Source organism: Melospiza georgiana, chromosome 20 (assembly GCF_028018845.1).
Source record: "Melospiza georgiana isolate bMelGeo1 chromosome 20, bMelGeo1.pri, whole genome shotgun sequence".
Classification (NCBI taxonomy): Eukaryota; Metazoa; Chordata; class Aves; order Passeriformes; family Passerellidae; genus Melospiza; species Melospiza georgiana.
This window is the reverse complement of record NC_080449.1, coordinates 12,044,748-12,066,391: the sequence shown is the minus strand read 5'-3', so window position 1 is coordinate 12,066,391 and position 21,644 is coordinate 12,044,748. Positions and strand designations below refer to the sequence as shown.

General features: G+C 57.1%; 1 protein-coding gene across 1 annotated transcript; it reads right to left on the bottom strand.

The window, feature by feature from the left end:
• Positions 1 to 633: 633 nt before the first annotated feature.
• On the bottom strand, positions 634 to 21,439 carry ADGRD2 (adhesion G protein-coupled receptor D2). The gene is made up of 26 exons (XM_058038217.1): positions 21,330 to 21,439; positions 19,690 to 19,767; positions 19,542 to 19,602; positions 18,710 to 18,940; positions 17,916 to 18,569; positions 17,683 to 17,781; positions 17,126 to 17,211; positions 16,484 to 16,765; positions 16,165 to 16,276; positions 15,647 to 15,781; positions 15,270 to 15,381; positions 14,779 to 14,884; positions 14,366 to 14,421; positions 13,383 to 13,509; positions 13,187 to 13,290; positions 12,467 to 12,569; positions 12,111 to 12,264; positions 11,212 to 11,345; positions 10,520 to 10,635; positions 9,516 to 9,636; positions 7,291 to 7,332; positions 7,074 to 7,127; positions 6,624 to 6,765; positions 6,241 to 6,299; positions 4,134 to 4,164; positions 634 to 1,393 (listed from the first exon to the last, which is right to left on the bottom strand). The coding sequence occupies exons 2-26, from the start codon at positions 19,735 to 19,737 to the stop codon at positions 1,386 to 1,388; spliced, it is 3,177 nt and encodes a 1,058-aa protein (XP_057894200.1). The 5' UTR covers positions 19,738 to 19,767; positions 21,330 to 21,439; the 3' UTR covers positions 634 to 1,385.
• Positions 21,440 to 21,644: the final 205 nt, after the last annotated feature.

Below are 21,644 nucleotides of genomic sequence, written 5' to 3'. Positions count from 1 at the left end.
CTTCTTCTTTTTGTGGACTTAACTGGAGAAAATGTTTTGGGAGGTAAAAGATATTTTATTTTCAGAAAATGAAAAGTGTCCTTAAGTGTCTCTCTCTGTCTCTTACATCCTTTCCTCCCTCTCATCCCTGCCCTTCCCCACTCCCCCCCATCCTTCCCAGGCAGAAGGTTACCAACTTCCTTGTCAGGAGCAAACCACTGTAATAAATTTTGCAGTTCATTTAAAATGGCAAAGTTTGTATTTTTTGGCTGTCTTTCTGACCCTTGTGGTTGGTGCTTGGCATGGGGAGGGCTGGGTGTTTGTGGGGGCACTCCTGGGGTGTCACTGCCTTTGTGGGACTGGGACAGCGTGGTTGGGGCAGGGTCTGCTGCTGCCTTTGCTTCTGGGCACTGGGGACCCCAGACTGGTTCAAAGTGCTCCTGGGAATTGCCACAGTGACTCTTAAAGTGTTTTGCAAGTGAGTGCAGGAACAGCAACATTTGTGGGCAATTACTGGGCAGTGCCCTGGTCCTTGCACCATGGCCAAACCCCATCTCTGGGCTCAGCCTCTTCCCTTGGACACAGTGCAACAAGGCGAGGAGGTTGTCTTTAAAATCAGCATTTATTGTTGTCATAATCAGCAAAACTCACCACATTTTCTGTGTCCTAAACACTACAGAGGTAATAGGAGGAGAGGGAAGGAAAGCAGTGCCCAGCTGGAGAGGGGCCAGGCCAGCTGGGCAGGAACCCAAGCAGAGGCAGGGAGAGGATTTCTGTCCTAAGCAGCAGAAGATGCTGTTGATGTCAGCTGGCTCAGAAAGGGCTTGGAGCCAGCTGCTGGCTTCCCTAGAGCATGTGCTTCCTACCCAGCCTGTCCCAGCTCAGGGTGCTCCCATCCCCATCACCACGGCAGCGTGGGCACTGCCTGGGCACGGCTGCCCTGGGCAAAGCTGGGCTCTCCCCATCCCTCTGCTCCAGCTCCTCCAGCAATGAGAGCCACAACCCTGCAGCAATGAGAGCCACAACCCCAGCGCTGCCAGCAGGAACAGGGACAGGGACAGTGATGGCAGAGCCACAACCCTGCAGTGCCAGCGCTGCCAGCAGAGATGGGGACAGCGGTGGCAGCGCTGTCCAGGCCAGCCCTGGCTGCCCTGGCAGGGGCTGCAGGAGCCGTGGGGAGCCCAGAACACAAATACCCACCCCGGGGAGGAGCAGGGCAGTCGTCAGCAGCAGCCCAAGCCCCATGGGACCCCACTCTGCCCTGGTTTGGCACGTGGGGCTGGGAAGGAGCGCAGGGTGGCAGCTCTGCCCTGGCTGGAAGCTCTCCAAGGGAAGCCAGCTCCTCCAGCCTGCCCTCCTTCCTGCTGGAGCACCCTCTGCACTGCAGGTCCGTCACCAGAAGCTTCTCAGAAACCTAAAGCAAAAGAGAGAAGGTCTCAGCTCTGCTGGCAGCAGGGGAGGGCAGGGGTCCCTCCCAGGCCTGGGGGAGAACTGGAGGGACCCCACAGCCCAAATCTGCCATAGGGCAGAGCTGTGGGTGCAGCTGGCATGGGCTGGCACAGCGAACCCTGCCTGCCAGTGGTACAGCTCTGCCACCCCAGAGAACCCCTGTCCCTTTGGGGGTCCTTGTGACAGGGAGCCAGAGCAGCCTCCGTGCACAGGGCCATGGCTGCAGGGAAACCCTTCTCCCCTGAGCACAGCACCCAGTGCTGGGAGCACGGGACAACGAGGTTCAAATGGCATTTAGGGACAACACCAGCTCTGCCATGGCAGGAGCACTGGTGCCCCATGGGCTGCATCTCCTCCCCAGGGCACACAGGGACACTCCAGGACGGGCCCTGGCACCAGGGCTGATCCCACCACGGGCACCCAGCAGGGCTGGCGTGGATGGGCTCTGCATTTCTCCCCGTGACACTCAGGAGATTTTCTGGCTTTGAATCCCAAAGACTCACAGATTCCTCATTATTTCAGTCCCAGCTCATGGAACACAATATGGTGAGAGTTGCAGAACTGCTCGGTATCGATCAGTGGAAGGCTGGGCTGCGCACACAGGATCCATGTTGCTATGTGTGGCTTAGCAACATATAAATGTATTCAAACAGAATAATGAAATTATCGTGGGGAAACAAAGCAGCCATCACTTGAGGAGATGGAGGATGTGGAGGCCTCTTGGAGCCCTTGTTTGTCAAGACAAGGAAGATGGGACTTATTGTTTGTGCAAATATGTGAACGCCCCAGCCATGCCCTGCTCACAAAATGTGTGTAATGAAGGCAGGCAGGGCTGGCTGCACAGAGCAGCTCCCTACAGCTGCCTGGAGCTCATTACTGCAGAGCTGCTCCTTGGACTGAGCCCCTGTGGGGGGAGGCCCTGCCTGGCTCATGCCACGGCCACGCTGCAAAATTCCCCATTTCCCTGGCTCTGGCCTGGCACTCACCTGGATTTTATCCACCCTTATCCTCACCCATCCCACCTGCCCATGGACCCACTGCCTGTCCCTCCACTTGGGGCCACTGCAACACCCAGAGTTCTCACTGAGGCCCTGGGGTAGAGAGGGGCTGCTCCCACCCCAGACCCAGCACAGCTTTCCTGGGACACACAGGTGGAACAGGGAACAAACACCTTTCCTGGCTCTGCCACAGCTCCTGCTGGCAGCAGCGCCATTTCATCAGCTCCCTGGCAGCTTCCAAATAAAGGTATCTGGGGCTAAACACATCCCTTTTCATTAAACTATTTGGGAGAGAACAAACAGAAGGGGGGCAGTGTCTGTGCTGGGATCATCTGTCCCCATTCTGCACCCAAGGGCTCCACAGGGCTTTGCTCTGTGAGCAGAATGGGAAGGCATAGCCTGGCCCAGCCTGGTGTTCCATCGCCCTCTGTGCAAACCTGAGCTTCTAAAACCACACTGAGGGCTCACCTGAGGAAACAAACCAAGCTAACAGCCCACATCTTTGCACAGCTGGAGTTTAATGACACACGTGGGCTATAAGATGTGCAGCAGAAGGTGAGGGTGGGTGGGCAGAGCACAAACGCCCGTGGTGGGTGCAGGTCTTGCTGCCTCTGAGACCCCACAGCCCGAAATGCTGCTGCACAAGGTAATACCCCAATAGCTGCACAGCTACTCCTGGGTGCCACCATCCCTGCCTCTCCCAGGTGTCAGTGTGGGGAGGAAAGCTGCCCTGCTGCTGGGTGCCATCATCTCAAAACAGCCTGAGGCTGCCCTGCTTACACACTTCATGTGCAGCAAAATCAGAGACCCGCTAAGGCACTGCTTGCCTTGACAAAAGGAAATGTCACAATGCAGAAGAAATATGGTCACTGCACCCCTGGTGTGTGCTCACTGCACTGTCCACCTGAGGGTCCCCCCAGGAGCTGCACTGGGAGTACCCAGCAGTGATTGTTAGAGAAAATAAAGTGAAATACGCTGCATTTGTACTGTGAGGAGCTGGGGACTTGCCCAAAGCCAGGCTGGGGAGCTGAGGAGGCAGCAGGGAGCTGCCACCCAGCAGAGGGCTGGGGCTTAGAGGGATTTCTGGTTTTAATGCTACCCACCTCCACGGTGACATTGGCCTTTCCACAACCTGAAACAGAAGGAGCTCAGTGGCTGCTTTTAAGCTCCTAAATCCAGCCCTGTCTGAATAGCCACCTTCCCCAGCCTCCCTGCTCTGGGATCGTGGCACTGCCAGCACCCTGCAGTGCTTTCTGCCACAGCTGCTGGTCTGAAGCAGCCCCGGCAGGAGGAGCTGCTGCCCCCCAGGCCCTGCCCCAGAGCGATGGGGCTGGGGGCAGCAAAGGCTCAGCACAGGAGCCTCAGCCCCCTCTGCCCCGGCCCTGCCTGTGCCCCCAGGAGCTGGGGCACACAAGGAGGGGCAGCAAGAAAGGTACAGAGACACGGGCAGAAACCAGGCAGGTGCCTTGGGGTGGGACCTTTGGCTGAGCCGCAGGAGAGGCAGCACCACTGGGGCTGCACAGCCTGTCCCTCCTCTGCTCAGGGCACTCAGAATTCCCACAGCCTGGCCAGGAACCCAGCAGGGCAGTTTGGAAATAAAATAATCCTGTCCTGGAGGCTGGGCAGAGAGAAGCTGCCCTCCAGCACACAGACACAGCAACCAGCAGCACCAACAAAAACTGCAGAACACGATGGAGGCAAATTTACCTGAGCACTTGAACGCTGTCAGCTCCACGGCCTGGAAAGGGAGGAGGTGTTAGCACAGGGTATGGCTGTGGTGGCTTTGCTGCTGGCTGCCCCCAGCACAGCCCTGGGGCCAGGCAGGGCTGCCCAGAGCCCACCCACCCCCTGTCCCTGCCCAGGACCCAGAGCCCCCAGCCCAGCCCCAGGGACGGGACCAGCAGAGGGTCCCAGACCCAGCTGCCCCTCTCAGAGCTGGGAGCTGACACCCCGGTCCTAATGCCTGCTCTGGGCACCCTGCCAGCCCCGTGGGCACCCACCAGGCTGGATGCCATGCTGGAGAGCACAGGAAGAGCCAGGAAAGGATGAGGGCACCCCTGTGCTGCAGCAGGGAGAGCCCACACAGTCTGCACTCTCTGCTCAAAGGATGGTAATGCTCTGGGAGATGTGAAATCCCTACTCCCAGTCCAACAACAACAACAAAGACCACCAAACAACATTTAAAAAAGCTGAAACACGAAGAACATCTTGTCTGTGTTTGCATCTCCATTCGCTCAGTGTTTTGTCATTTTAAGTGTTTTCAAACACCTTTAAGTAGCATCTTCTCTTCATCCAAACTATTGTGCAGCTGCCAGTGACATTCTGAGTGTGCTGCTCACCGTGACTCAGCCAGGGAGCAGGGAAACAGCCTGGCTTACATAACTGAGGGCACTGACAGCAGCCCCTGCACAGCACAGCACAGGGCACACGGGGAGGGCACAGGCGTGCCCAGCACTGCCATGCCCAGCACTTTGTGTGCCCAGCACTGTGCCATGCCCAAAACTGTGCCATGCCCAGCCCTCTGTGTGCCAAGCGCTGTGCCATGCCCAGCACTGTGCCATGCCAAGAACTGTGCCATGCCCAGCCCTCTGTGTGCCCAGCACCATGCCATGCCCAGCACTGTGCCATGCCCAGCACCATGCCATGCCCAGCACTCTGTGTGCCCAGCACTGTCCCATGCCCAGTATTTTGTGTGCCCAGCAGTGCCATGCCCAAAGCTGTCGTGTGCCCATCCCTGCCCTGCCCAGCCCTGTGCCCAGCCCTGTGCCCATCCCTGCCCTGCCCAGGGCTCAGGGCCCTGCCAGCTCTGTCCCAGGAGCTGCAGCCCCAGCCCTGCAGCACCTGCCTTGGCAGAGAAGGGAAGCCCCACATTAAAATGCAATGTTTATGCACAGCAAAGCCCTCGGTGACCCTCAGGGAGGGAAGCACTTTGTGTCTGTGCTGCTGGGAAATGCCACGGCCTTGGCATTCAGGGGATCTGCTGCTCCTGCTGGATCTGGGGTCCTTGGGCTCATCCTGGGCCCACGTCCTGTACCCGTGCCAGGGGCTCACCCTGACCCTGCCCACACTGCCAGCACCTGGGCCTGGGGAAAGCATCGCCGAGAGAGCCCTGGTGCTGTGCAGGGGCAGTGCTGCAGCATTAACCACAACATAAATCACCAGAGATGGAAATATGGATTTTACTGAGTGCTTCCAGAACGATATGCCAGCTGTAGAAGTATTATCTATTGGATAAATAAGAGCTGTCTATGTGACATAGGTTTTCAAAGGATAAATATTAGAGAGGGAAAGAGAGATCCTTCAGTGAGGGACTCATGAAAGTAGTGCTGGATTTTATTCTGAGGGAATTACAGCACTTGTATGTCAAGTACACAAGGACTGATGATCATTTCAAAAGCAGGAGATGGAAGTGGGAGCAGAGTAGTCAAATTTAAATTGTTCCCTGCTTTAGGCCGTGCCTTGCTGAGCTCTCCATCCCCATGCAGGCAGCACAGCCCCTGGCACCTGCCCCACTGCCTGATTCAATCTGCTGTCCTTGGGAAAGCCTCCTGCTTGATCCATACCCACCCCAGCCTAGGGGTTTATGGCCCGAATTCAGCACCACCTCCTGTTCCTGCAGGGCCCAGCTCTGAGCCCCCTCCTGGCTCCCCATGGGCTCAGGGCGAGCCCTTGCCTTGGCATCTGACTGGATTTGGCACAGAAGTGTTCTGGGACCTCTCCTGTCCCTGCTGTGCCCCTGCCAGCTCAGGGGTGTCCCCACAGACCTGCTGAGCCCTGCCAGGGGTGCAGGTGAGGAACAGCAGCTGTTACATACCGGCCTCTCGGGGGACGTGATGGATGAGATGCCCATGGGAATTCTGGCTCCAAAATTTCCTAAAGGTGAAGCAGCACAGTGAGTTCACAGACCAGAGAACAGAAATGTTTATGCTTTCCCAAGAACCTGGTGCTTTGTGTCCCCCACTGCAGCTAAGGGACCAAGTGGCTTTTCTGCATCACTGCACCCACAAACTGGTTGGAGAATGCAAAACCTTTTTGCCCCAAAGTCAAAACCCCTATTTTCAACTGTCACCTTTGCTCTTCCTCCAGAAAATTAGTTTTGAGACACTGAGATGGATTTTTGCCTCAGGAGAATGCAATGCTGCCATGATGCTGATGAGAGCACCCAGCCTGGGCCAACAACAACAAAACCCCTCTCACCTCTGCTGGTGATGCTCTTCACTGGAGGGTCCCTCTGCACTGGGCTGGGCAGGGCAGCCTCAGGGGCAGGACTCAGCCTCCCTGTGTCCCAGGAGCTCGTGTTCCTCGGGCTGGATAAGTAGTTGATGGGATGAGAGCAGTTCTGGAATGACAGGCAGGAGATGCAGGACAGTGAAATTGCAACGAGCCTTGGCTACACCCAGATCCGACTTCAGAGAAGGATTTCATCATCCCTGCTTTGGCTCCCATCCCACCCTGGCAGAGCAGGCTGCTGCCTAATGGGGGCAGGCTATCTTTGGGTCTGTGGTGTCCAACAAGACCACAAAGAACGCAGACACACATTAAAAAATAATATTTCTTTCCATCATCGTCTCCCCAAAGCAGACCCACAGCACAGCTGGGACCCTCCTCTGGTGGATGAAGGGGCAGCAGGGATTCCTCCCAGCTTACTGTGAATGAGAGGGCTTTCTTCTTGTCCTTCATCCTCTGGATGGCATTCCTCACCTGCAGCAGAGCAAGGACATGAGAGAGGCCACAGCAGCGCCAGCACAGCTGGAGATGCCCCAGCAAGTCACGGAGAAAGAGCAGCCAGGGCAGGAGCAGCACAGAACCCAGCTCCCCCAGTGCCAGCACAGCTGCTGTGACAGGGACCGAGCCCATCTCTTACCTCGCTGTTACAGACAGCATAGACCAGGAATATGTACAGGCCCTGCAAGGGAGGGAGCAGAGGAGGGGTCAGAGATGCACGGCTGGTTTGTGCTCCTCTGCACGGAGCAAAGGGGCACCCTGGGGTGGGTGAGGCTGGCACACAGCGTGGGCACAGCCCAGCAGGGACAGGGAGAACCTCCCACACCTGAGACCAGGCTGTGCACAGAGCTGCTGCTCTTGCTGCTCTCACACACCAGGAGGGGAGCAGAGAGCAGTGGCACCTCGGGCACCTCGGGCACCTCGGGCACCTCGGGCACAGCTGTGTGAGGGACGTGCCCAGAGCGAGCCTTGCCTGGGGGCCACAGCCTGGGGCTAATTACAGCTCCAGACCCACGATGCTGGCCTTAAGGCAGCCCTATCTGGCCCACCAGATTTATGTTATATCTGTGGGTGTTTTGTTATCGCAGCTAGATAAATCAGCTGCAGCAGGAGATGCAATCCATCTTGCCTCCAGCCAGCCCTGCTCTCATCTGCGCGCTCTTGGCAGGCCGTGGCAGGCCCCTGGCACCGTGCCCTGACCTGTCCTTCAGCCAGCAACGCTGCTCACTCCCCCAGAGCAGATTCTGGCCAGCCTTCCCAGGCAGGTCTTCCTTGAAGGAATCATTCTGGATCAGCGTGGGGAGGGCGGCGGGGAGGACAGGAGGAAGGAGAGGGGGAAGGAGAGGAGGCCCAGCTGCAGCAGAGGGTGGGAGCAGAGAGGCAGCTCTGGGGGAGCCCCTCCTGCCCCCTCCCCTTCCAGCCTGTCCTGCCCCTTCTCCTTCTCCTTCTCCTGCCCCTGTCCCTTCTCCTTCTCCTTCTCCTTCTCCTTCTCCTTCTCCTTCTCCTTCTCCTTCTCCTTCTCCTTCTCCTTCTCCTTCTCCTTCTCCTTCTCCTTCTCCTTCTCCTTCTCCTTCTCCTGCCCCTGTCCTGCCCCTGTCCCTGCCCCTTCTCCTGCCCCAATCCCTTCTCCTGCCCCTGCCCTGCCCCTGTCCCTGCCCCTGTCCCTGCCCCTGCTCTGCCCCACAGCACCAGGGCTTCCCTCCTGCTGCTCAGCCCCTGTCTGTGTTCCTGCCCTGCCTGCCTGCAGAAGGAGTTTTCATCTTTGGTGCCAGCACACAGGGCAGCCCTGAGGACAGGCTTGGGCTGCTGCAGGCAAACAGAAAAGAGTCAAACAAAACCCAACCCCAACCACAGAACAACTGCGCAGGACCCACACGTGAAGGGACACGCCGGCCTCAAAGGAAATTCCAAGTGGTCCATAGGAAGTAAGCAAAGGGGCTGGAACAGGATGGCTTTCTCTCAACTCTGCAGCTTCTCGGCAGCATTTATTTCTCCTCTGGGGCAGATTGTCCTGAACTTGGTAATGAAGGGACATGTGCACAGGGTGACACGGCCACCACGGGGTTCAGGGGTGTGCAGGGGTGTGCAGAGGCACGCAGAGATGTGCAGGGGTGTGCAGGAGTGTGCAGGGATGTGGAGGAGTGTTCAGGGGTGTGCAAGGGTGTGCAGGGGTGTGCAGGGGTGTGCAGGGATGTGCAAGGGTGTGCAGGGGTGTGCAGGGGTGTGCAGGGATGTGCAAGGGTGTTCAGGGGTGTGCAGAGGCACGCAGAGACGTGCAGGGGTGTGCAGGGGCGTTCAGTGCTTCTCTAGCTCCATCTACAGCTGCCTTCTCTCAAGGCTGGCAGGCCTCTGTTGATGCTGTGGATCGCAGGTGTCAGCACGTGTTCCAGGGGGTTTTGTCACCGTGTGTCCCCGAGTTCAGACGTCCCCAGTCCTGGGAACAGCCCCAGGGCACCAGAGGCTCATTCCCCAGGTGCAAACAGCAGGAGGGATGCCTGCCCCATCTGGCTGCACAGGTACCATGTTAATTACCCATTACTGGAGCAAATAAAAACTCTAATGAGTTTGTAACTGCCAATTTGCAACCACACTGATGTGAGAAAAGCTAGCACAAAAAACAAGGTCTGAACTGGAAACCTGTGGCACCAGCAGGACACTGCCAGAGACTGGTGCTGAGGGCCATGCAAGGTCTCCAGAGCTGTATTTTGTATCTTGGAAGGATGAAATGAGTTTCCCCAGACAAATGGCCCAGTGCCTGGGGAAAGCTGGGCTGGCTTCAGGGCTGCAAGGGCAGGCAGAGTGCCCTGCAGGTGCCAGCCTGGCCCTGCCCTGGTGGCCTGGGCACCCATGGGATGCAGCACTCACCTGCAGGGAGTTCAGCACGATGAACACGTAGGCCCAGACGATGCTGAGGTGCACCAGGAGCCCACAGAGCCAGGTGAGCCCCAGCACGGGCAGCAGCACCAGCACGGGCTTGGCTGTGGCCCTGCGGGAGGGAGAGCTCAGGGTTACCCGGGCACACTTCAGGGATGAAACTCTACCAAGACAGGAGCTGTGGAACAAATTCCTCTGCAAACAAAATAAGTTAAGACAGGAAAAACCAAATATTTCACCTCCCAGACCCCAGTGTGCCAGCCCTGCTCTTCATTTATCACTGCAAGTTAGCGAGAAGGGAGCTCTTTGACGTCATCAGCCATGAGAAAACAGCGATTTCCCCCCAATTTCTGCTGCAAGGAGGGTTTCTCTATTTGTTTTATTTGCACATGGATGTCACCCTGCCCTCCAGCAATGCCCTATCTTTGTGCTTCTGTAAATTTGGGAAAATTTATTTATGCTACAGGGGAACAATGCGTGTCTAGCAGGGGTATCCGGCGCCAGCTAACAACAATAAAAATTCACAGAGCATGATAAAGCAATGACTCAGGCAGCAGTTTTTTAGAGGTCTCTCAGTATTGACTGATTACAGAAGTCCCCACTGCCTCTCCCCCTGTGTGTGTAACCCCCACCAGCTTTACTTTCAACCCACCAAGTCCCAAGCTTGGATTTCTGCAGGCGCTGCCAAGGGTCTCCTGTCCCAAAGGGGTGAGATTGAGGAGCGTGAGTGCAGATGGAGACCAGCACAGAATGTGCTGGCTGGGCTTCTCATCTGGGGTTAGAGACCGTCTTTGGGTGGGACACAGCTGCCCTGGGGAGAGAATCCCCTCTGCCCTGCTGCTCTTACTCTCACACCTCACTGTCTTCCCTTGGCTGAGCTTCTCTGGCCAACCTGTGCCAGCGCCTCAGCAGCTTCTCTGGAAAGGATTTCCTCCTCGTATCTAACACTGCCTCACAGGTTTCCCACCCATGGCAGCCCCGCTGGGAGGGCTCACCAGAGCTGTGTTCCAATCTGGCTCTCCAGGCTGCTGTTGGGGGTCAGCATCCTGGATCTCCTGCGCGCGCTGGCCACGGTCACGGTCACCACGCGGAGCAGCACCAGGCTGTTCACCTGCCAGGGACAGAGGCACAGAGCTGGGCTCATCCTGCAGCCCCAGCTCCTCAGGTGAGCCTCCTCTGCTGGAAACTGGGGTCACAGCTTGGGGACAAACGTCACTGCCAGGAAAGCAGTGAAACCAAAAGGCTTCACTGAGCTATCTGCACAGGTGTGAAATCTAGGAAACATCCCAAAACTGCTCCCACACAACCTCTTCCCTGGTAAAGGTCTGTTCTGGACCCCATAAACATTGTGCTTTTTTCTGCTGCTGTGTCATGTATAACGATATTTCAAGGATGTAAATATTCCTGTATTAAAGTCAGACCCTTTGCTAAGGCAATGTCACACAGCACATTCCTAACTGAACAGCCAACCAAGAACTGGTCAGCAAAATTTTCTTAAAGCACTTTTTCCTATCAAAAAGCTTTTTTGATTAAAGAGATTTACTTGTGTTGCAGAAGTCTATATAAAGCAAAACAACACTTTTCCTCTAAAAGCAGCGGGCACAATGGGCTGCACCCCTGACCCTGCCCTGCTTTTCTGGAGCAGCCCCAAGGGAGTCCCCCCTTCCCAGCAGGGCTTGGCACTCACAGCCAGGATGAGGAGCACAGGCCCCACGAAGGCCCAGATGACGTTGGTCTGCACGTTCAGCCAGCAGTGGTTGGCTGCCACATACTTGTCAAAGGAGCTGGCAAGGGTCACCCCCACGATGAGGACTGGAAGCCCTGCAGAAAAACCCACAGGTTAAACCCTGGGAAAAGCAGAGATGCCCCATGCAGGGCACCGTGCGCCAGACAATTGCCTCAAAACCCCCCTGACCAGGCAGACTTCAGCGTGAGCCTCCAAAACCCCACGAGCAACATCAATCCTCTGCAGCTGAAATCTGTCCTGGCTCAACACAGCCAGATTTACAAGCTGTCAGCATCTTTCTCTGAGGTATAAAGCATCCCAAGTCCTGAGTCCTGACCAAAGCAATTTATTCCTCAGATTGCTTTTTTAACAAAATGGACAATCAAAGACATAAACCAATCCAAAATGGTTGAAGTGGTTGCCCAGTGTCCAACGAGGTGTGTGCTCCTTGAGCAGCACATCCCTAAAGAGGCTCCTCTTTGACACAAATCTCAGCTTATTCAAATAATTCTATGTCCCTAAAGGCCTCCCTCAGAATAAAAGGTGCTTAGTGAGGAACGCATTTATATTTAATTACTATCGGACAAGAGTGATGCTGTCCAAGAACGAGAAGTTACCATAAATCTCCTCCATTTTGTTAAATTAACTTCTGGGTTTAGAAGTATAACAGAAATGCCGCTCAACTTATATTTTAAGACTAGCAATTTGACAAATAATTCCAGAGAGCTCTGAAGGCCACCAGCACCCAGTTCTCATATTAAATTAAATCAAACAATTGTGCATCTCTCCTATCAAAACTTTCACTAGAAAAGAAAAATAGTATTTTCCTGAGGAGCCAAGGCAGAGGAGTGTGCAGATACCCCAGCCTGTCACGTAGTAGAACCTCATTCTCCTGCCTTCACTCATGTTGACTGCCACCACTTTGCTCCAGAGGAGAAGCCCCTCCACCAGCATCCATGAGAAGGCTGCCATGAAGAAGAGGTGCAGGAAGGCAGTGACCATGAAACACAGCACCTGGAGGGGCAGAAACCACACTGCACAACGTGTATATGTGCATCTCCAACAGAGAGACGAGTAACAGGTAATTAATAAAGGGGTAAGGTAATTAGACTTTAATTAATTTAAGGGAATTAGCAAATACTTCTGTTCTGTTGCTCTGACAGGGGCGCTGGAGCCTGGCCACGTGGGCTGAGCGGGCCATTCCTGCCGAGCTCACCTGGCTGGGCTTGGCCAGCTCGCTGACCATGAGCAGAGCCTCCCCTGCAGCCAGGGCCAGGATCAGGTTCTTGTGCACCGTCGTTCGTTCACTCTTGGGGACGCTGCGGAGGGACAGAGGGAGCCCTGAGCTGCAGCCACACTGGAGGGCCCTCCCTGTCCCCCTGGGCTGGGCAGGCCTGCCTGGGCCACTCGTGCCACTCCCTGCAGAATGACAGTGAGGGGGGCAGAGGACAGCCCTGCTGGGCACGCCCCTGGTGCTGGGGACACCTTTGGGCACAGCTGCTGAGCCCTTGGCCAGCTCCAGGCAGGGGGGCAGAGGTGGAGGGAGCTCCTGCCACGCTCACGAGGCAGAGCTCTGTGCTTGCCAAGTGACACAGAAGGGTTGGCAATCAAAGAAATAGTCCTTGCTTCATTTATTTTATAAAACTTAATTCCAGCAGAGCAGCTTTTATAGTAAACATCGTTAGCAATTGATGGAAACCTTGCCACAGACATGCAGGTGTGTGTGCACAGATCAGTGAGCATCTCCACAGAAACAGCCAGGGCTGAGCCCCTCTCCAGCCAGCAACAAGCACTCCCCTGTGCCATGGAGCAGCTCCCAGCTCTTCCCACACACCTGCCCCACCCACGCTGGCAAAGGACACTCTGACAAGGGCTCGGGAGGAAAATACCAAGTAGAAAATACAGAGGAGGCTGCAAGTGCCCAGGCTTTTCTTACCCAACTGCCAGGAACAAAATGAAAGTGACCATCAAGGCACAGAAGGAAACTCCACATCCAATGAAAGTCAAAGTCTGCAGGGTGAACTCTTCCTTGGTGGTCCTCTGCTCCAGACATGAAACAACAGAAGACTCAAATCCCTCCTGAGTTAACCCCACCAGCCTGGCACCCACCCAGAGGCAGGCTCCTCACGTACCTCCATCTCGTACACCTGCAGCAGGATGGCAAAATTGGTGGTGTGGTTGCAAAAACAGGCAGTGGAGTCTGGGAGAGACTTGGCCACAGAGCAGCCAGCTGTGGACCACATCCCACCAGCATCTGGGCTAACGTGCAGCAAAACCAGAGAAAACACAGGGAAATGACCCTTCACTTCCACAGAAAGCAGGGCACGATGGCAATTGCATTGTCTCAGGAAAAGCAGAGTTTAAAGGAGGAAGATGAGGATATCAGAAACAGGTCTTCACCTGGACTTCCCCTTGGTTCACCCTTTGTCTCAGCAGCTTTGCCCCACCCAGCAGGCACACAGTGAGAGCTGATCTGGTGTCAATGTGTGCATTAAAGAGTGGAGCTCAGCCATGGCAGCTTCAAACAGAGCCCAGCTATAGCACGGCTCTGGGCAGGGTCCCTGCACAGCCCCTGCACTGAGAGCAGCCCTGGGCTGGCTGTGCCCAGCTCTGCCCCCCAGCTCAGCCTGCCACAAACCCAGCATGGCACCCCTGGCTCCCCAGGACAGGCCTGTCCCAGCCCAAGGTTTTTTCACTTGAATGATTTAATTACCAATCTATAATTTATCACAGCCACAGTGTTCTCACCACAGTGACATGCAGCAAACACACATCCCAGTGCCAGGCAGGGTTTGTGAGGCTGGAGGTCCTGCATGACTTTGGGGTGTGTATCCTGGGCTAACTCCTCTTTGACACAGGCAACAACCATCATTAACCAGGGCTTTCCATTTGGGCTGTATATACCTCATTACAGGTCACTTGCTTGTGAGTGACTTCTCCAAAGGAAATCTTCCCAGGAAAGCGTTCTGCTCCAGCAGACAGGGGATGTCAGCATGCAAAGGAGGCAAAAAATTCCAGATCTCTACTCTTACCATTACATTTATATTGAGATGTTTGGTTTTCCAGTGGAAATAAAAAGCTCATAAATCTGGGGACCTGAACTGAGACAAGGCACCTGAGGCTGAAGTTCCAGAAGGCACAGACGGGTCCCACCAGAGTATTGGCCAGGTCCTGCAGGCAGAGAGGGGAGAGAAGGCGTCACCCAGCACTCACTGCAGGACAGGGGTGCAGTCAGTGCAGGATAGGGGTGCAGTCACTGCCCTGGCTGGGAAGGGTCTGTCAGAGCAGCACAAACAAGAGCCAGGGCAGGGACAGCCCCGTCCCAAAGCTCGGGGACTGAGCCGTGCCCGGGCGGGGCTGAGCCGTGCCAGGACAGCCAGGTGGGCTGAGCCGTGCCGGGACAGCCAGGTGGGCTGAACCGTGCCGGGACAGCCAGGCGGGCTGAGCCGTGCCCGGGCGGGGCTGAGCCGTGCCGGGACAGCCAGGCGGGCTGAGCCGTGCCGCTCTCACCGGCGCAGCCCGGGGTACCTGGGCACGGTGCTGCAGGCGGTAGCGCACGGCCGCGCTGATCTCCTGCTGGTCGCTGAGCAGGGTGGCTGAGATCACCGCTGTGCCCACCGAGGTGCCCAGGAACCTGCCGGGGAAGGAGCCGCTCTCAGCGCAGGAAGCACGAACGGGATCTCCCGAAGGGCTGCGGGGTCCGGGTGCTGCCGAGGGCGGGCACGGCGGGCCCGGGGTACCGGGCACAGCCGCAGCGCTGCCCGGCTCTGCCCGCCGTGGGCACCGGAGCATCCCCGCGGCTCCGGCGGAGCGGCTGAGCCGGGCGGGGATGCGCGGGCGGCCATCCCCACCTAGCGTCCGGAGCTCCGGGAGCGCAGCCAGCCCGCAGCCGCCATCCATCCATCCCGGGGACACCGGTGAGACGGACAGGGGTGCAGTGACCGCAAAACCCGGGCACCAGCCCAATGCAGATTGGAAAATGAGCTCTTCCATGGTGCTGAGGGCTCAGTTTCACTCACTTCTGTGCCCCATCAGGGGCAGCCGTGGCCTGGGACACTGCACTGCTGGACAGGCAGTGCTGCAGGGAGCCGTAGCCAAACCACATGTTCTTCATTGTGACTCTGTGCAGGCCTGCAGGGACAGGGACAGGCACAGGGCAGCACTGGACACCCCTGCCCTCCCCTGGGGGTGATGCTGGGGGCCCAGAACCCCCTGAGCTCCCAGCTGTGTCTCTGGAGGGGCTGCACAGACCCTCTCCCGCACAGCCCATCTCCCTTTCATCAGGAGTGTCCCCTCTCCACGCTTCTCCAGACCTCATATGGCCAAGGTAAGGAGTCTGTGGCACTCAGGAGGGCCATGCAGAGGTGCCAGGGGGAGCTCAGGTGTGGTTACAAACCTCTGGATTTCAGCCTTTGCATTTCTTCTGCAGGAACTTCGATGAGGTCGTGCCTGCCCTTCTCAGAGGTCTGCACCACGTAGGCCTCACCACTCAGCTGCTGCTCGCTCAGCTCCAGCCCCCTCACCTCCACCCCTGTGCACAGGCAACATCAGGTGCTGAACCAGGGCTCAGCCTTCCTCCAGAGCTGCTGCCACAGCAAAGTGCCACAGTGACACTGCAATGCCAGCCAGGGCCAGCCAGGACCCACAGCAGCAGCAGCAGCAGCACGGAGGTGCTTTCTGTGCAAACCAAGAGCATCTGGGCTCAATTTCTGCCATGCCCAAAGGCTTCTTACAATGCTCCTGCAATCCACAGCCTGAGAGGTGCCCTCACACTGTGCCACTGCACAGAGGCAATGGGAGCAGGCTGCAAGGCTGGCCAGAGCTGAGCCAGAGGAGCCAGGAGTGGATTTGGGCTGGGAACCAGACAGGGTGGCTGACCTGGGGCTTGGTGAGATGCCCTCCAGTGCCACTCACCAATATTCCCATGCTGGATCGTGATCTTTGTCCTCTCTGAGGTCAGCAGTGGGACCAGGAGTGACACCATTCTGTCACAGAGCTCAACCACAGCCATGGGCCCCCTGATAACCTGCAAAGGCAGAGAGAGCGATGGAAATCAGCACCTGCACCGTCAGCCCCCCTTCCCACAGCTCACAGGAGTTCCCTTAAACGTTTGGTCCTTGGCAGAAAAACAAAGAGAAGTTGAGACTGGAGGGCAGCACGAGAGCCCGTGGAGGTGCAGCAGGCCAAGGGAGAGCAGGTGAGGCACTCAGCCCCACTCTGGGGACACCAGTACCTGGCTGATCAGGGACCACGTCCCACTGTTCTGCTCTTCCAGAATTAACTCAGTGACTTCCATGTAGTACTGGCCCAACTGCTCCAGCATCTCCAGCTCATCTCCCTCCTGGATTTCCAAATCTGAAACTTGCTTTAGTAATTGAAGGACTGCAAGGAGGTCAGATGGCTCAAGCATGGGCACTTCTCCTTCTCTCAGAACAGCTGCCAAGACACCCAGAGCATCGAGAGCCACAGAGAGGTTCAGGTCTTGCACACCACTCGAGAAGACACTGTCAGGAATCTGTCATGGAAAAGAGAGTTTAGTTCAGTGCAGAGCCCTGGCTCTCCCTGATCCTCAGCTGTGCCTTGGCAATCCCTGCATGCCCCTGCTGGCACCAGGACCTGTCTGGCCAACAGGAATATCCTGGGGGAAGGCATCTCTTGTCCTCAGTGCAATGAGTCAATCTGAAGCGATGCTGCGTGTTTGATCGCAGCAGAAGTTACAGCTGTGTTGGTCACAATCTCCAACAGCAGCTCAGGAAAGGTCCCAGGCAGAACTGCTGGCAAAGGGACCTCAAGCAGCTCCAGGTGCCAACACGCCCAGCCCAGCAGCTCCTCCTCCCCAGGTGCCAGCTGGCCCTGCTGGGACTGCAGGACTCACCACTGTCCTCACTGCCAGGGCGTTCACACGGCGGGCGAGCGCGTGGCTGGACTCCAGCTGGGCTCTCTTCAGCTGCCAGTATGCATCTGGGGACAAACCAGAGCCAGAACCACTGCTGAGCTGTGCCACACTGTGGTTAGCACATGCCACGTTCAAAGCCTGGGCCGGGGTCCTCAGATGGTGGCTAAGTCTGCAGGACAGGCAGGACAAGGAGACTTCACAGCTGCATTTTATTTTTAACAATCCCATCTGGAGAGACAGTTCCACACTCCCTTTCTGCCTTTCCCATGCTCCCCTGGTCAATGAGCCTGGGAATGCCTGGACTGGGAGGCACTGACAGCCCTGCACCATGCAGGGTGTGCCACCACTGCCATCGCAGCTGGGGAGAGCCAAACCCCTGTCACAGTGCAGGCAGCTGGAGCAAAGTGCCAGCCCCAGAGGGGTTTGCATGTGAGCCCTTCAGAGCAGGGGCCTCCCCACCCCTGGCCAGCAGCCCAGGCAGGACCTCCAGGAGTGCATGCTTGAAGCAATGCATGAATAACTGACAGATGCTGTACCCTTGCTGTAGTGACAGATGAAAGGCAAAGGCTGCAAACAAGATGCATAACTGAATCCACTGCTGCCAACTTCCAAAACTCTGCATTCCTCCACAGGCCCTGTGGAAACACACGGAGACAGAAGGGTCTCCCAGGGACACGCCATCCCCAGCAGGCATCGCCTTTCCTGCGAGCCCTGGCACAGCAAACGCTCTGGGCTGGGCGTTCAGAGCCACGAGGATCCTGAGACTCACCTGGGCAAAGGAGCTTCATGGCCACTGTCTGGACAGTGCTCTCCACCTCCAGGGCATTGGAGCTCCACCCAAACAGCAGGTCCTGCTCTACCACCCAGCAGGAGCGAGCTCTCTCAATGTGCTCGGTGCTGAGGACCTTGTGCCAGATGTGCAAGTCGGTGATGTTCCCACTGAAGGACTCCTTGGCCCTGAAGGTGCCCCCCAGGGAATCCTGGTCCTGCCCAATGATGAAGGTGCCCTGGCCAGAGATGGCCTGGGGGGCAGAGGGTCCCACGGAGCACAGACCACTGGCTGCTGCCCTCCTCTTCCCATCAGCGTAGATGGCCCAGGTGCCGTTGTCCTGCTGCCAGGTGACACAGAAGTGATGCCACTGCCCATCAGCACGGAACACGGGCAGGTAGGGGGAATGGTGCCCGTGGACAATGAGAGCAAACCGAACAAAGCCCTCCTCATCCACGAAGCCACGCAGCTGGAACTCGTTGATGAAAGCAGGCACGGCGTAGGAGAACACGGTGGCGATGTCCTGGCTCCTGGTGTCCCACTGCAGGTGGGCACAGGCTGTGACAGCAGCCAGGGCCGGGAAGTCACAGAGCACCTTCACGTATTTTGTGTCTGTTTTGTCTCTGAATACCAGGACTGGGACAGTGTGGCCACCTGGAAGGAGAAATTTCAGTCAGCAGAAAGGAAGAAGCATAGGCCAATAAAGTGACAATAAAAAAGCAAGGGACAACCTCTCCAGCCATATTTTTCAGTATGAAAACATCTCTAAATATCCCATGTCCACTTATACTCACGTCTCCTCTTTGCTTTGTGCAGGACACTGTCCCTTTCCTTCAGCCACACAGAGCCTCTGATGTGGTGGGACTGCAGCAGTGTGCTGAGGGAGCCCTGCTCACTGTCCTGGGGCTCCAGGAGCAGCTGGGCAAAGTGCTGCTCACAGTACCTGCCAGCTTGCCACCAGTCCAGAGCAGTGCCCACGTACTCATACGTGTGCCTTGGGGTCTCAATTGTGACAGGAGCCAAGCCTGGAGGGAGACACACACACACAGCCTGGGGAAACAGAAACTCTCCATCCCACAGTTAAAATCACTGCCTCGTGCACCTCGGGGGAGCTGCTGGCAGGAGCCCGTGTCCCCAGGCAGCCCCTGGGCACAGGGTGACAGAGCCCAGGCCACACGGGAGCTGAACTGAGGGTGCTGTGACCCCTCTGCCCAGAGCTGGGGCTGGGAGCACTCCTGTGGGACACACAGACCGTGCTCAGCTCAGCACCAGGGAAAGGCTCACTCTGCTGTGCCTAGGGATGGCCCTCAGAAAAGCTTGTTCAGAGCAGCTGTGCATAAACAACTTTACTTGCTTTATCCCCAAAAAGCTCATCCCAGCTTCTGCACTTGCAGATGCAATTTTCAGGCACAAAATAATCTGTTTGGTTTGCAGATGCAGTGGAGCACAGAGCAGCAGCTGAGCAAACAGCCTGGCAAATACCAGCTCTGCAAACAGCATTTTAGGCACAAAACAGAGTAACAGAAAAAGTTCCTTTACCTTTGTTTGCACCACCAGACACGTTTTGTTTCTCTGTGCTGGATGTTGCTTGTAAAACACATAGAAAGTGCTGATAAAAACACTAACCTTTAGAGGTCTGGTTCTTGGCAAGCGCTGCAAAGGCAAGGAGGCTCCTGGACAGACAGACCTGGTGGAGAGGACGTGTTGTAACAAGCAGAGAGACACTAATATTATCTCAAATAGCCAGAATGGAAAAAAAAATTGTAATACTCACCAGAAAGCTGAAGAAGCAAGAATCAAGACTCAAGTCTCTCCTAACCATGCTGACCAGCTGGGAAGGTTTCACCCTTTGCTAGAATAAATAAAGTGTTACTGGAGATGCATCACGGAGACAGAAGCACTCTGCAGAAATGGCATTCCCTGATAATGCTGCTTTCCTCAGAAAGCCCCCAAACAAAAAGGAGAAAATTACTCCCTCTGGAATACCTGTACCGAATAGTATCTTATCCAAAGAATTCCCAGATCTTCTTGGAGACCTTAAGGTCTCAGTTAAACATTTGTTTGCAGGATATAAAATAATTAAGCATAAAACATAGAGATGTGCAATGTCAAGGAGCAGGCAAAACCGCAGAGCCTCTTCATCCGCATTAACTAAATAAAAAAGCCACCATAAATGGCATCATTAACGGTGTTGCATCACCGGCAGCTTTTCTCGTTGCTTTTAAAGCCTGCAGGACCAGAGTGGCAGAGCAGACCCTGCAGAGCAGCAAAGCCAGCCCCTGTGAGCCCAGACACGGAGCCCAGCACCACGGAGCCATCCCAGAGCTCAGGGCTCGGCAGCGATCCCCATCTCCCCCCTCTGCCCCTGGGCAGGAAACTCTGAGTGCAGACAGTAAAAAGCCCAGTAAAATCATAGATGAGGCACGTAAAGACTCAAGATGGAAACCGGCAACGCCAAAGCAAACAAGCCCCGAGCTCCGGGCGCTGTGAGTGATCTCTGCTCCCCTGGCGCTGTAAAAGCGCATTTAAGCACTTTGCTGCTAAGGGGCTTGGGAGATCCGCTCTGCCACCGGGCTCTGGGCTCACAGTCTTTCAAAGTTCAGCAGAGACTTTGGAAACACCCAGCACGGCTCTTGGCCCTCCAGGGACAAGTATAAATCTGATGGGTGAGAGGGAACCACGGCACCGCCGACCTCCCTCTCCTCAGCCTGCACCTGCAGCCTCAGGGTCCGCTTCTCCAAGGAGGGCCCTGGAGATGGTGCGGGGAGAGCTGGGACCGCTTTGGGCAGAGAAACGGGGCGGTGGGGAGAGGCGGGTGACCCGGGGGGGAGCCCGGTGGCTCCGGGCACCCCTGTGGCTCTGGGGCCGCCCTGGGGAGCCCGGGCAGGGTCGAGCTCCGGCACGGCCACGGCGGGACAAGCGCGACGGCCGGCGGGGCGGGGAGCTGCGGGGCCCGGAGCGGCGGAGAGCGGGAACCGCGGCCGGTGCGCTCCGAGGGGCCAGGGCTCCGCACCCGCTCCGAGGGGCCAGGGCTCCGCACCCGCTCCCAGGGGCCAGGGCTCCGCACCCGCTCCGAGGGGCCAGGGCTCCGCACCCGCTCCGAGGGGCCAGGGCTCCGCATCCGCTCCCAGGGGCCACGGCTCCGCACCCGCTCCGAGGGGCCACGGCTCCGCACCCGCTGCGCACCCGCTCCGCATCCCTCTCCGCATCCCTCTCCGCACATCTCCCCGCTCCCCACACGCCGTCCCTCGCAGCCCCGCCTGGTCCCGCACACCGCAGGTGCCGCCGCTCCCGCACCGGGCCCGCTGGGCAGAGGGACGGTGACTCCACGCCCGCACCCCACTGCCCCCATCCTCACCCCACACGGCCCCCAGACCCCTCCAGCCCGCCACATCGCCGCAGCAGAGCACTCACAGCCGTCCCTGCTCCGCTGTGCCGGCAGCACCGGGATCCTCTTCCCCGGCAGTCACTGCTCCATAGAGGTGCCCAAAAAACCTCCCCAGGAAATCTGGCCCATGATCATGGCAAAGGAATCAGGGAGTGGGGGAGTGACGCGGGATCCTCGCAGCAGAGAGAGCCCAAAGAGCCCAGGAGTGCAGCTGGAGAGGGGCAGCTCTAGAGATGTCCAGAGGGCTCCTGGTGCCATGTCCCCACCCAGCAGCTTCAGCGTCCCGGCGTTTCCTCCCGCCAGGGCCCGCAGCTGCCCCGGGGGCAATGCCAAGGCTGGGG